At 43.2% G+C, this 14,679-nt stretch overlaps 1 protein-coding gene across 15 annotated transcripts in view; it reads right to left on the bottom strand.

The window, feature by feature from the left end:
• Window positions 1–5,554: 5,554 nt before the first annotated feature.
• Window positions 5,555–14,679, bottom strand: part of KCNIP1 (potassium voltage-gated channel interacting protein 1) — a 498,864-nt gene continuing 489,739 nt past the window's right edge. For all 15 annotated transcript variants that reach the window (XM_032702739.1, XM_032702738.1, XM_032702748.1 and 12 more), the window contains 4 exons: window positions 13,283–13,390; window positions 12,237–12,341; window positions 11,623–11,685; window positions 5,555–9,440 (listed from right to left, as the gene is read on the bottom strand). In XM_032702739.1, coding sequence (XP_032558630.1) covers window positions 9,393–9,440; window positions 11,623–11,685; window positions 12,237–12,341; window positions 13,283–13,390 — 324 coding nt within the window. In that variant the 3' untranslated portion in view covers window positions 5,555–9,392. The remainder of the gene's footprint in view (window positions 9,441–11,622; window positions 11,686–12,236; window positions 12,342–13,282; window positions 13,391–14,679) is intronic.

Genomic DNA, 14,679 nt, shown 5'->3' with positions numbered 1-14,679 from the left:
CACAGCTTAGTGCAAAATAAAACAAATATCAGGCAAATAACATGAGATAAATTTTAAAAAGTCTGAAACAAAAATTAAGAAAAACTAAGAAGTATTTTTGCAACTCAGTTTGTCATACACACACATGGGCTTTTCCAGAGAGTTTTACATATTATCAGTTACAGCACAGACAGGTCTTGCCTGCACCAGTGCAATGCTCAGCCACTATAATGAGTATATTTTTTCTTACAGCTGTTGGTAACATATATTTTTCCGTAACAGCTCATGCTGTGAGAAGGAAGCATAAGGCTCTGGTACTTCTTCATATTCTGAGTTCTCTAAAATTTAGAATATCTGTTCAGACAGAAAACATTTTGCAGACATTTATCTTCTTGTATATTTACACTGTTGTATATTTTCAATTTATATTGATTTATAAGTAATAAGATAATTAGAACACAAAGGTTGGATAAGTTTCAGTGAAAATGTCAACAAAGTCAATTTAACCCTGTGATCCAAAATCAATCTTTGATTTTTTTTTAAATCAACACTTTCCAATAACTTACTACCCTTTAGAAAGTTCTGGATCAGCACTAGCTTTCCACAGACATTTTAACAAAGGATATGAGTGTACATTACTAGCAGTGGTCCTTTCACCTCCATTCTTCCCAACATCAGTGTACGTGCTCCTTGGCTCTCTCTGCAAATATAAAGAGTAAGTGCAGACTCTAAAACACTGGGGCAGTGGCAATGGGGCTTTATCACTTGTGTGCCCCTTCAGTCACAGGCAGAGGGTTCTGAGCTGGGGCCTAGGTTTGGAGACAGTGGGAACACAGTCCTGAGAAAACCTGTGGTGCCTGGAAGGAAGGTCACAGGGTCTGTGAGTGCTCAAGCTCATTCTCACATCTGGGTGAGGGCAGTAACCATCCAGGCCTATCTTCTGCAGCCAGACTTGAGCCCAGAGCTGATTCCTGCAAGTGAAACATGGCAGTGTTCCTGTTCCTGCAGCCCTGTTCCTGTTCTCCATTTCATGGCCACTGGATGTAGGTGCAAATCCCAACAAGTAAGTTTTGAAGTGTCCCAGGTTTCTGAAGGAAACATCCCCATTTCCCCACTGTGCACTGCTCACCTCTTGCAGAAGCCCCTGTCCTGAAGGAGGAGTGCAGATCACTCTGGTACCCCCTTGGCCCTGGCTGCTGTGTGCTGGCCAGATGCAGCCCCAGGGACAGGACAGCAGGTGAATCCCCAGGGGAATGTCACAGTCAATATGACAACTGCCCTTGTGCTGCCAGGAGGCACCTTCCTGCCATGTGGGCTTCCAGCCAGAGCCCCTCAGTGATTCCCAGTCCCTACAAGAACAGATGGACAGTCATACTTCTCTTTTGCAAGACAAAAAGGAAAGTTAAAAAAAACCAGGCTGGAAATAACCACATCCATTGAGGCTCTTGAGATCTTCAGTTCACTTCCCACCTCCTGGAGGGTGAGGGAGTCAGGTGTCCTGTTTGCAGAGAACCAGCCTCTCCTGAGCAGGGCGGGTCCATCACCAGCTCTCCTTTCTCCCCTCTGTTCATGCAGCTCCCATTCTTGATCCCACACGGTGGGATGTGATGAAAAGACACAAAATTTTGCTTCAGTTCTCTGTCTGTGAATTAGAAATAATTGATTTTCTTTAGATTTTGTTCTTCGAAGTTTACCTTCCCTACTCTTAGATACATTTTTAGGCACCTTTTTAATGACTATTTTTATGAAAGTATTACATGGACCTGATTTTTTCAACTAGTTCTCAAAGCCAACTGTAAAGGTGTTCAAGTGTGACAGTGGTTAAGGTAGTGCTGTGTGATACCTGGTATCTGCCCCACAGACAACAAAAAGTTACCAGGCTGGGATCTGTCTGCCCCGTTGTCCAGTCCTGCTGTGCGAGGAGGGATCTTGTTGACATCCAGTGTTCTCCCCAAGCCCATCAAGCAGCACACACCTCTGTTGATGAAATCCAGACAGCTATTTATCAGCTGCTTAAACAAGTTAGTTAAACAGGTGCTGTAAGTTATGATGAGGGTAATGGATTTTTCCAGAAACAAACCTGTTCTGTTCTCCTGGCTGAATGTCAGTGCATGAGCTAAGTGCCACTTACATGGCACCCAGCATGTTCTGAGAGGAGTAAGAATCATTTCTGGGACAGCTCCTGTTAGTTAACCTGACACCAGAGTCTATGCTATGACAATATACAAGCAGTATTAAAAATTATTATGGCGATATTGAAAAAAAATCAGTGTAATTTAGAGCAAACAAGAGGCTGCTCAGTTCTATTTGATTCTTCTTTTTTTCAAATCAGTGTAGTACACATATACACAGATATGATACACCTGGGTTTGTTAAAGGTGAATGCAGGTGAAGGATCCAGATCTTATGTAGAAACATATTTATCTTAATATTTTTTTTTAAATATTTGAGAGCCATCCCCCAGCTGATTTATTTCAGCAGCTGAAAATGTAGCTGACAATTTAGAGAGCAATTGGTGTATCAGAACAGGACAGTGCCATGGGGAGGTGACAGTGCCTGATCCTCTCCATCTAAATCACCCCAACTCTAACTCCTGACCTGCAAGATGCACATCTTTGGGATAGAATTCAAAGAGAGAAACTACCACTGGAAACCTGTATGTATTTACCTGTGCTGGGCAGGCTGGGGTGACCATCACCTGAACACATAAGTCTGCATCACCTTAGCTGGAGACAAGCAAATACGGGGCTTCAGCTGACACCTGATTTCAGTGTGCTTCTCACCTGGGTAGCTTATAAAGGGATGTCTATCCTTGACTGGCTTGTTGAGGTTGACAAACTCACATGGCAGTTTGATTACTGAATTAGATAGAGAATTTAATATCACTACTACAGTTACCTTGTGCATTTGTTTTTACTTTAACTGCATTTTGATTATGCTTTCTTTAACCTTTGATTAATGTCGCACAGGCAATTGGCAGTAGTGTCTTCAAATCTGTATTAACATTTCCATTTATTTTTCATAACAATTATATATGAAAACTGTCTTATGTATTCCTGTCCTGGCTACAAGGCACCTCACACCATGGCCTCATTCCTGACCTCTGTACTAGTCTGCTGCCACTCTATTGCCTGTCACCAGTTTGCTTTACAAAGACAAAGAAGTTTAAACAGCCCTGAGCGCTCAATTGAGGGGCACATGCTGTGGTTTCAGGTGGGCTGCAGCTGAGGGGGTAACGCAGGAGGGAAGAAAGAAAGTTAGCAAGCTGCCCTCCTCTCAGCAGGAATGATCAGCTCTGCTTGGGCTTGGACCTCTCAGAACTGACCCTAGATATTTGGCTTTAGAGATGATAACAATTCATCAAATTAAATCTAAGTTGCAGATCAGTAGTTATCCCCCAGTGCTTCCAGTCACATCCTACTCTATCAGGATAGATATCAGCCTCATTTTCCCCAGCATGCTGCATGATTTCTCCATGTTTCTCCATCTCAGACACAAGTCTGGCCCCAAATGCAAGAGAACAGGGTAGTTGGTAACTTCTGCTTGAGCAGAGAAGTAGAACTTCATGTTGACAGCGTGTCTGGGCCTTCTCCCTTTCCAGCTTTGCTGGACCTGCATGGATAAGCAGCGGTTACAGAATTAATCTCTCAGTAAGAGAAAGCTAGTTTTGAATTCAAAAGTAACCTTTTTCATTTGCTGAGTTGTAGCTCATGCCTCAGTGTCCCCCTCTGCACTCTGGAGTCCCCCAGGGAGTGGGGGACAGCCCTCCTGGCCAGTGCGGACCTGCTCCCTCCCCACTGCCCTTCAGTCCATCAGGTGCAATGCCCTGGACCCCTGAAGCAGCAGGATGAGATGCTCAGTCTGCAATAGTGAGGGACTCAGAAGAAAACCAGAGGTGTCCAGTATCTCACAGCAGTGACAAAGGCTTTGACAGCCACTTGAGCAAACCTGCAGCTGAGAAGTGAACCAAAAGCCTCTGCATGTGCTTTGAGTCTGACCCTGCTCTGCCTGGCAAGAGCCGGGGGCACATCCCACGGAGAGAGGGGTGTTGAACAGACAGTGCCCGCACCTTCTCCTTGCAGGGACACTGAGAAGCCGGGGCTGGCATTCTGCAGGGGCCCTGCTGTCTCTCAGAGCAGGCGGTGCCTTGGTGGCAGTGGTGCCATGCCTGGGTGCCTCCCAGGGCTCTGCGTGGCCAAGGGCTGGCTGGGCAATGCTCCTGTGCAGGCACTTCACTGAGACCAATACACATTTCACACAGACACCTTTATTTTCACATTTCTGCATGTATGAATGTTCTTTTTCCTGGGATGTACTGGTAGACAGATTATACCCTGCAGAACGGAGTTTAGCAAACTTTATATGTATGTATGTACACACATATATATAGTCTCGCAAAATCACTCCTGCGTTTGTCCACGTGTCAGAATGGATGTTTACAACAAACTAGAGCTAAAGGGACACTGCTAGGTTTTGGGTTATTTTTCTTATCTCTAACATAAAATAGTGTTTGCATTTTTTTTCAACTCAATTGCCTGTTTTCCTGCTTATACTTAAGCAAAACTGCTGAAGAGAAAAGACATGCCTGTAAGCTTTCCATTTATACTACTACAAAATACTATCAGTGATTGTCCTGGTTAGAACAGCTGGGACCGATTCATCACTGAATGGGTATAGCCCAAACTGTGTATTCTGTGGCCCTCCATGCCATTTCCCAGAAACTGTTGTCAGTAGAGGCCTGCGAGGTGTGTGTGGGGGGAATGTTCCTGAGCACCCTCATACCCTTTTATGGAATGAGCACCCTCATACCCTTTTATGGAACTCCCCGCTCTGAGGGAAGGACTAAACACCCTTTTATGGAATTCCCCACTCTGAGGGGAGGACTGAACATTCCTGCCTGAACTGGAGAGTATATAAACCTGGAGTTTCGGAACCTTTTTACCACTCGTGGGATCCAGAGGAGGACTGCAGTTCATCGCTCTCAACCAGACTGCAGCTCACCACCACCCTCGGCTGGACTACAATCACCACTTTTGCCTGAACTGCAGCAGCTCTCCCACCAGCAGGTTTTTCCCCTCTCCCTTTGCTTTGGACTCAAGGGGGGGCCCAGGGAGCACCGCTTTGTTTGTGCCCCGGGGTGCTGGGTTGTACATTTGGGCTTTGTGGGTTAGTGCCTGTTGCTTGTCTGTGTGGTCGTACTTATTGTATTATTTTATTAAATTGTTATTCTGACTTGTAATCTCTGTTTGAGTTGGCTTGGTTTCCTCTGCTGGTTAACTTTCAAACCAGCACAGTGATGCAGGTGGAAGAACATTTCTGAATTCTTATTTACACAAGGGCCAGACTATCAGTTCAGTGTATGTTGCCATACCAAATATAAGAGCACCCCTGAATCAATGATGCAGATAAATCATTGGCATGTAAGTGCTACACTCACAGCACAGTTCAGATTCACAACCCCTATGCATATAGATATGTGTTTGAGTCCTACTTTTAAAAGTTTCTTTGCAAATTTTTAACCTGACAGTGTCCCTTAAGGAAAAATACATATTGGGCTTAAGAAAGGACACCCTCCTAGAGATATTTTCTTTTTATTATTAAAACCAACATTTTTTAAACCATTAAACAAAATTGAATACAAATTACCATCGGAGAATAGCATTTGTAAGAGTGAAGCTTTACATGGCTGCTCCATTACCATGGCTTTAGTTATCACAATTTACATTATTTGCACATTTCCTTAGGTCTTTCATGGCACTTCCATGAATAAGAAGAAAAGGTTGATACACTGCTGCTATCATCTCACCAGAGATCACCAACGGACACATGGGTGTTTGTTCTCAACACATGTTGCAGTCAGGCAATGCCAAAGTCCTGCCCATGGTGCCCTAACCTCAGGGTATCTGTGCCTCGGGCTTACAGCTTGGCTCATGGTTACTCACTATATTGCAATGCATTCAGAAGAACAGGAAAACAAACAGCCAAACAGCCACAGAACAGGCACGGTACATTTTTTTTTCTTTTTTTTTTTTCATTATCATTAATCACATTCCTATTTTTCAACATGTTGCATAAAATGCATGTTAGAAAGACTTTCTTTAAAAAAATGCTGGCACAAAGATGCAGACTAATGTTTGTAACTAATGACACAGTCAGAGTCCTGATTCAGACGTTATTTAAACATTCACCACTTGTAGGAAATGAGCACAGTTGATGGCACTGACATAGTCTGACTGTAGCTGAGAAGTAGCACAGGAACTGCCTTCCATGTACTGGCAGGAGGATTGATGAGGGTAGGGATTGGAATAGCATACTGGGTTTTATTTAGAAAGCTGTAGTCATATTTGTCATAAATATTACAAGCCCCATTTCTGAGCGAGGGGAGGCTTGGCAAGTTTACAGAGTAACATTCATGAGAAAACATAAAAAAAAAACAACCAAAGCCATTTCCATGCAGAGCACGACTCTCTCACAGTCACTGGATCTCTGTGACCTGTTGGCTGGAGCACATCTGCACACTGGTGCATCCCAGCCTCTGGCTGTAGCAGTGGGATCAGGGACATAGGGCAATAATTGGTTTTGCAGTGGCAAGAATTCTGCCACAGACAGAATCTGCAATCTGAGCTACAAGAAAATACAACTGTGGGTACCACTTTGCAAATCCTCCTGTCTCAGCTACCATAGGGCTTCAGGTGGAACACAGAGCTCAACCCAGGGCTGAACATCAGGGGTGCCTGGGAGGTGTCTGACTCCTATGAGACCGAAACTGAAGTTCTTTATGCCTCAAGGGCAGACTCAGTGTGGCTGTCAGCATCTCCCTGATGCACCCTCATCATTCCTGGGAGTGGAAAGCTGGCACAGCAGCAAAGGAGATGCCAGAACTGCAGAGTCAGTACTGGTACCCAGCAATGCACTTCAGCAGGTACTGTCAGGGACACCAGCTGTGGGGAGTGTGGTGTCAAACTGGGGCTCCACTCAACACAGGGTGACAGCACAGGCAGGCCCTGCACAGCACTACTGCCAGTGGGGACAGGAACCAGCTGAGGCCAAATTCATCACAGTAACTCCAGAAATTAATTTAGCTTCAGGGGCTATGGCATCATGCAACTAATAACATTTTCTTTTGAAAAGGGTACATTCTGAACGTTTCTGTCTGTATGTGCCATCTCATTATCCCATTGGGAGCAAGACTGTTAGAGGAGAAAGGCACTGTGCTAGCCCGATGCAAATTCGTCTTTTCCATTGTCCTGACCACTTCTCCCTCCTTTGCAGTTAACTGCTTAGACTGATAACAGACAGATGTTGTTTTGGTGGGAGGGAAAAGCAGGTAATTAATTATATTTAATTCTGTCATTTGCTAAAGTGATTGCAAGAAGAATCAAGAAATAACACTGTAAGCTGTGTATTGTTTCAGCTACAACTGATGACTTTATCAAGTGTCTGTTACATAAAACCTAAATGGACAGTACCCAACAACTGGAGGACAAGCTACTCTCTCAGCATGACATCCCTCAAGCGAATACAGCCCCTCATGGGAGCTGCTGTGCTTTGAATCACTGCTGGGAAGGAATTAATGGTGCTTGTATGAAAGGCAATAAACAAGACAGACTAGAGACTGTCATTCCTGCAGACATGCAACTTCACTCGAGTAGCACTTCTTATGGCAAGGGGACAGCTTAGAGAAATAAAATTAAGACTACACTGAAGTGTATGGAGGAGCACAGTAAAAGGTGAAAATGCACCATCTTGGGCAATCAGCATATCATTCATTACATTAGGACTGATCAGACCTACTTCTCTAATCAGGAATGCTTCAATAGACGAAATTTTTATAAAATTAGGGCTACAGAATTGAGACATTCTATATATTCTGTATTATAAAAAGCTTACACTTACATAATTTTTAAAATATATCTTCACTGCTAACAGTTTATTTGTAATATAGTATCTGATACAATAAAAATATATGCTTATGGAATGGGAGCAATGCAGCACTATGGCAGGGACCATCCTGTCTATGTGGTTTGAGCAGCTGGAAAAGTTGTCTGTTCCCTCCTTGCCTTGGTTTCTCAGCCATTACCTACCTGGAGATGGCAATGGCACTATAGTGTGTCAGCTTTCCTAAGAGGCTTCTGCAGAGAAGGCTCTGACACGTTCCCCAGCTGACAAATCATCTACTGGGCAAAATCCAACCTTGGTGTAAATTCATTACTTTTTTCTGTTTTAGCAATCAAAAAACCAACCCCCCAAACCAATACTCTACTTGGCATTAGCAAGGAAACGGGGCTTGTACAAGGTATGCTACTGCCTTGTAGGACAAAAATGTGGGCTTGGCATGTGATTCTGAGGCTAACAACAACTCAGTAGCTCCCAATCACATGTACAGGGCAATTTGTGGGTGCCAAGGTCTGTATGTGGAAACACAGCTGCATCTTCTGGGCCCTGTTCTTCACTAAGTAAATAAGTCCATAAAGGGGGCAAGAACTTACTGTCATGTCCAATGGAAAAATATAAACATTCAAATTATGAACTTAGGAAGTGTGTGCCAAACTACAGCAAAAGGACCACAGCACATGCCCACACTGCTTCTGAGATGCACAGTGGGGAATCACCTGGTGTCCCACCACATGCTGAGACTGCAACAGGTGGCTGGGACCAGAGCAGGTAATGATCTTTCTGTACCAGCCCTTATAAACCTGCCTGGTCTTTCAGGAACTTACCATCATTGAACAGGACTTGTTCTGTAGTTTGTTTTTTATATGTGCAACATGTTTTGCTCCTTTCTGGCTCACCCTGCCATGAAGATCCCCTGGTTTGTGTGTTCAGGAAGAACTCCACCAAACTCAGCATGGTGGCACCAGCGCATGTGAGAAGTGGGATCTCTGCAGAAATGGGGATACTGGTTACATAGCCTGTCTGCTCAATGTCCCAGGTACATTGACTGTTCATTTTTCACAGACTGCCCTGGTAGATGTGACTTTTGTCGAAGCAGATAAACGACAAGGCATTCATCAAATATTGTGCCATATGGTAGCATAGACTGAGCTGTCACTGGCAATAGATGGCTGAATAGTTATTGACATGTGCTATCATAGGTAATTAAGCTTGCTAGATTAAAAGCAGGACTTGTGCCTAGCAAACAATGCTCTATATTACTCATTGAACTTCGAGCAGCAGTTCTCTCTTGTCAGGGTTTATTAAAATATTCACATGCTTCCAAAATGAAACAAAGGGCCACCGGCATCTCCTGGGGAGAAGAGGTGGGATCGGTTGCATTCAGTTGCCATTTGGTTGGAGATGTCATACAAAATCCTCACGCACTGGACATGGCTCAGTTGTAAAAAGCTTTCACCCAGAAAGGAGATCTTTGTTACACAGGAAGTCTCAGACTCCTCCATCGCTTGGTTACGTGGTTACATGACATTCTCGAAGAGCTGTAACGATCGCATGATATTGTCGTCCTGAAAGCAAGGAAAAGATACTTCCATGAAACCAGCACGGTAAAGCACAATTCATAACTCTGCCTGGCACAGGGAAGCTCTGCAGTTGCTCCTGCAGGAAACAGCCTTGCTCTGGTAATGCTTTACCCCCTCCATGAGCTGGGATTGAATCAGTGCCCAGGCCCTGATTCAGTTCAGAAGTTGTCTCTTACTTTAGCCCTGGGTTGGTGTGGGGCAGGCAAGCACAGGCTGTGGCTCTGCTAAACCCTCGGATGCCACTGATCCTGGGTGTGCAAATGGGCACTTGGCTAATAATGCTCCACAAGTCCAACTGAAATGGCAGGTTTTGAACAGATAAGAAAGCTGCCTTGAGGGAGCACTTCATCTCAGAAATACAACCAGCTCAAAAACAAAACACATGCAATCTGTGCAATCTCAGCCTCTCCAAGGTTCCTAGAGCCAAATGAGAAAGTCACAGACACATGGGAAACCCTAGATTATTTCTTTTGAAATTCTGAAATTGTACTTCAAGGTAATAACGAGAGTAGTATACAAAAACATGATGATCTTTTTCCTCCCAGGAATTCAGTTATTCCAAAAATTAGAATAGCTGTTTGCCTGTAACATGAAATTAGTTTTCCACATTGAGCAACTTAAGAGATCTATTGCACTGCATTCCTCAATCATATTTTGAGGTAGCATTAGCTATGCCCCTTCTAACCCAGTTTGGTGGATACCAATCATCCTCTCCAAGGCAATGCCAGGAGTTTCCTGCCCACGAGCCAGAGTCTCTGCAATGGCACAAGTAAGCACTGTAGTGCACTTACGTTGGTTTTTCATAAAGGTAATAAAATAAATAAATAAGTCCTGCCCACTAGGAAACCACACCTGCCAGTGCATCAATCTGCCCAGCTCCTAGTGCAAGGATGGCAACAGAAGGAACCAAACTCAAACTAGGGCAAAGAAAAAAAACAGTTATAAGTGAAGTAAAGCTGCTTCAGTTCTGAGACCACTAATCATAGACATACCTACAGTCAAATGATGAATGTGAAGAATAATACACTACACAAATGATCAAAGTAAAGATGGTGCCAAAAATTAGCCAACCAGGAGGGACCAAGAATGAAGTAACTGAAAAACATTAGTTTTCTATTATGCACCTGCTAACAAGGATTTTGCTGCCTGAAGACCCTGACTGAGAGGTAATCTGGATATGGCCAGAGCCAGGCTTGACACAGAACCAACAGCAAGCCAGCCCAGCCCTCCAGAGTGATCATCTTCCCCTTGCTCAGGGGCAGAAGAGTTGTCTGGCTGCAGAACTGGAAAGAATTTTCTAGGGAAAGTAAAATACACAGAAGGGCCATTATGCAATTATTTGCACTAATGTAAATGTTACAAAAGGCAGAGATTGCCTTTTAGACCATTATTGTACTGGTCAAGTATTAGAGATATCTCTGAGCAAACATTCACACATTTAACTGATGTCTAAGACAACAGACATCAGGCATGTTAATGCAGATGCTTCTTTATGCCAGTGCTAAAAATACCATTAATCATTTATCACAGCCATCCTAACATAGGAAATTTGCAAGAGGGACATGATTTCCAAAAGAGAAAATAAAATAAAAATCATTGTTATGATGACAGCATTTGCTTTTAATGTTTGATCATAAAAACATCAACTGGCTTTATAACTTAGTGCTGTAATTGCAAGATTTTGAGACACCTTTGTCTCTGGGCGATTACAGCACTGTGGTACCTGATAAAGACATTTGGGGTAGCACAAAGAGACAGTATCAGACTTTTAAAATGAAATTAAAAACCAACCAACCAAAAACCCCCCAAAATCCCAACCAACCAACCAAAAAACCCAAAAAACCCAACCCAACCAACCACCAAAAAACCCCACCCAAGGCAGTTATGAGCTTTCTCTAGAGTTGTCTACAACTTCTCTAGTGCTTGTCTACAGACTCAGGCACTCACTATCTCACTATTCAGTCACAGGCTTAACAGAGCATCACCAGAAACTCAGTCTTGACGCTATTTTTTTTTTTTGGTTTGTTGTTGTGTTTTTTTTTTTCCACAGAGCAAAAAAAAACGAGAATCCTGAGCAGCATCTTATTTCATACAGAGTTTGTCCAAAGGGAAGCATATGATGTGGCATGAGCTAGACCTTTCCTTGCAGTTATAATTTAGTCCTTACCTCCTGACACGATTCAATAAACTCATCTAAAGTTACAACTCCATCTTTGTTTTTATCCATTTTCTGAAAAATAAAATAAAAAAATTAGTTTTCATTGGCAACACTATTGTTACAGTATAACATCTTAGTTGATGCAATCTAAATAAAGCTGGGCACTTGATAAGCTTAGATCACAGACTCAATGTCATTGCCAGATTGGCTGACTGCTAAGGACTCTGGGATTTGGAGCACTTTTGAGGTTATCTCCAACTATTTCCTTGACATACACCACAATCTCTGCACTTATTCCATTGCTTATTTATTCACTGCTTCACCAACCCCCACCCACGTTCCTGTCTGTCATTAGGGCAGTTGAGAGAAGCAGCACAGAAGGGCCACAACACATGGCAGAGGCTTCAGACTTACTGCATGTGGCACATCCCAGTGCAAAGGGTCAGGTTAAGAGACAAGTCAGATACCCCTGGAGCCAGGAAATCAGCAGACACTGTAGTGTTGGGCTGAATGGTTGCTAGGGTTTATTTTGGAATATATAGTGAGGCACAGACACAACTTTCCTGTAAAGTCTATCAGTGCATAGCTCAAGTGTTAAGAAAAACACACAAAAAACCAGGTACCTGGAAAAACACTTCTACATGCTGCCTTGGTGCATCTTCCTTGAGCACTGGATATGTGTACTTTCCCATCATATCATAAATTGCCTTTACGATATCCATCATTTCCTGCCATAGCAGCATGCCAGCAGAAACACAAAAAGGAAATTAAGGGAAATGATAACACATTTCTGTCTTGTACTGCCCTTTCCTTCACCCTCCTTCTCCTATTACAAGACAGCACATAGAATGCCTGTACACGTGCATGAAGACAGATGTAGCATGACATACAAATTCATCCTATTTAAAGCAATTTCTTCTCCCTGCCCGTGCCTGCCTTTGCCCCAGCTGTTCCAAGGCTCCCACAGTGCTCCCTCTGCTCCTCCAGCCCAGGGCCTGTGCTCAGACACAGCAGCTGCTGGGAGCAAGTGGGGTGCTCTGTCCTGAGCCTGTCTCAGGGACCCTCATGGCTGGCACCGGGAGCCTGGTCCCTCTCCACAGCTGGCACAAATTGCCACTCGGCTCCATGGCCAGTGGCAGTAACTGCAAGCCCTCCAGGATGGTTTTGAGTAGACCAAGATGTATTTGAAACATATTCAAGGTTACCATGCTCAAAACCAAGACTTCCCACAATGGGAACAAGCAATGATAAGAAGATAAAAACATATGACAATGCAGGATTTGGAAGTGGTGTTGGGGGCTTCTAGTGCTTCAGGTGACCCACACTGTACCCTCCAGTGCAGAAAGAAAGCTCTCGTGCCTCAGTCACCAACTAGTTATTGACACTGCCACTCTCCTCTTTGCAAAGGTTATGTGGCTCATAGCTGTAACCAGGATTTTGCTCCTAGCTAAAGTAATTCATTAAAAGCACTATAATACAGGAAAATATGTCTAGAAAATCATGCAATAAGGTCTCTGTGCACTTCACTTAGACACAGATAAATGCTCAAGTGCATTCTGATTTGCTTTTAATTACCTGAATTACCTGCATGTGAAATTAATTGTGTTCTGCAACAAAAAAGAGTTGCTTCTCTTCTGAAATCAACCACATTTGTCAGGAACAGCCTTACCTCCTTGTTTATATAGCCATCCTTATTTATGTCATACAGATTAAATGTCCATCTTAGCTTTTCATGAACAGTTCCGCGTAGAAGAATAGACAATGCCATCACAAAATCCTGGTTTGAAGCAGAGAGAGGTGTGAATTTTCATAACATCCTTTTCTCAGTCCTCTTTATATGATGCCAGTCAAAAGATTTATCTTTTTAGGATGGAGCATATGGTTATCAACCTCTTCTGGCTTCCTTTTCTGAAAATGTGTCCTCTCTGACTGAACTCAATGGATGAAGCATCTGCTAAGATATTTGGGTTTTAAGAGCACTGCCAGATGCTCCAGTGGCCATTCTCCTCCCTGCTGCAAGGAGTCCTCACTCAAATTGTCGCTACCTGGCTAAACACAGCTGGACTGTGCCTGTGGAAGTAGAAGCTGATGCTGTCTTACCTCCAGATCTAGGTGCTGGCAAAGTAGGGAGAAAATCCAGCATTTTCTCTATGTTCACCTTGAGAGATCCTAAACTCCTCTAACAAGGGAGCCTTCGGTTTTGTTCTCTGGCAAAATCTGTCAGACTAGACCAGATGTGATTCCTGTCACTAATTATTCAGTGTGGGACACAGCATTTTAATTGCATTTTTTTGTTTCCAGTAAAGTTATTGCTTCCAATAACTTTGATTTATTATTTATCCTGCATGGTGGCTCAGGCACTGTGAGTAGCATTGCTACAGGGGTTTGTTAGCACAGGCAGAGCTTCAAGCTAACTGAGCTATAGTTATTATAACTTATTTAACATCTTTAGTCCTTCCCTTGTCACCTCCATGAGCTCTGCATGAGGCGGTGAATCACTGCTTAAAACCCCCTGCTCCTTTTTGCCAAGGCTCAGAGGAATTTGAATTTGTTGAACAGTATAAAAAAGGGGACAAAATGCTAATGTTTGAGAACCAGTAAATGGACAGGTCTGCCAGGAAGGAAGGCTCAGCATTTTCTAGGTTTTTTTTTAGTTTGTTTTTTTTTAACAACATTTCCCTGTTCTCAGCCTGTTTAGGTTTCTGGACACCTTTAACTACTGAGTAGCTGCCATATGCAAACCTCGTACTGCAGCTCTTTCTACAGAGACACACAGATACATATGGAAACATTCCCATTTTACATTTAATGAATTAACTCATTTCTCAATCCTATATGAAAATTACTGGAGTTCTTGGCCATTTGACAGCAAAGGCAAGACTGCCTATGATTTGTAGTTTTATAATGACAGTGAAATGTCTTCAAAGCTATGAAGTTCATCCACCAGAAGTCTATGACTTAACATATCCTTTTGCTGCACTCCTACAACTATTGTAGCCACAGGCCTTTTACTTAAAGGGTGCATTTAGTTTCCATTAGATACCAAGTACCTGAGATGCTTATGCA

This window comes from Chiroxiphia lanceolata, chromosome 15 (assembly GCF_009829145.1).
Source record: "Chiroxiphia lanceolata isolate bChiLan1 chromosome 15, bChiLan1.pri, whole genome shotgun sequence".
Taxonomy (NCBI): domain Eukaryota; kingdom Metazoa; phylum Chordata; class Aves; order Passeriformes; family Pipridae; genus Chiroxiphia; species Chiroxiphia lanceolata.
The sequence above is the reverse complement of the archived record's forward strand: the minus strand, read 5'-3'. Positions and strand labels throughout refer to the sequence as shown.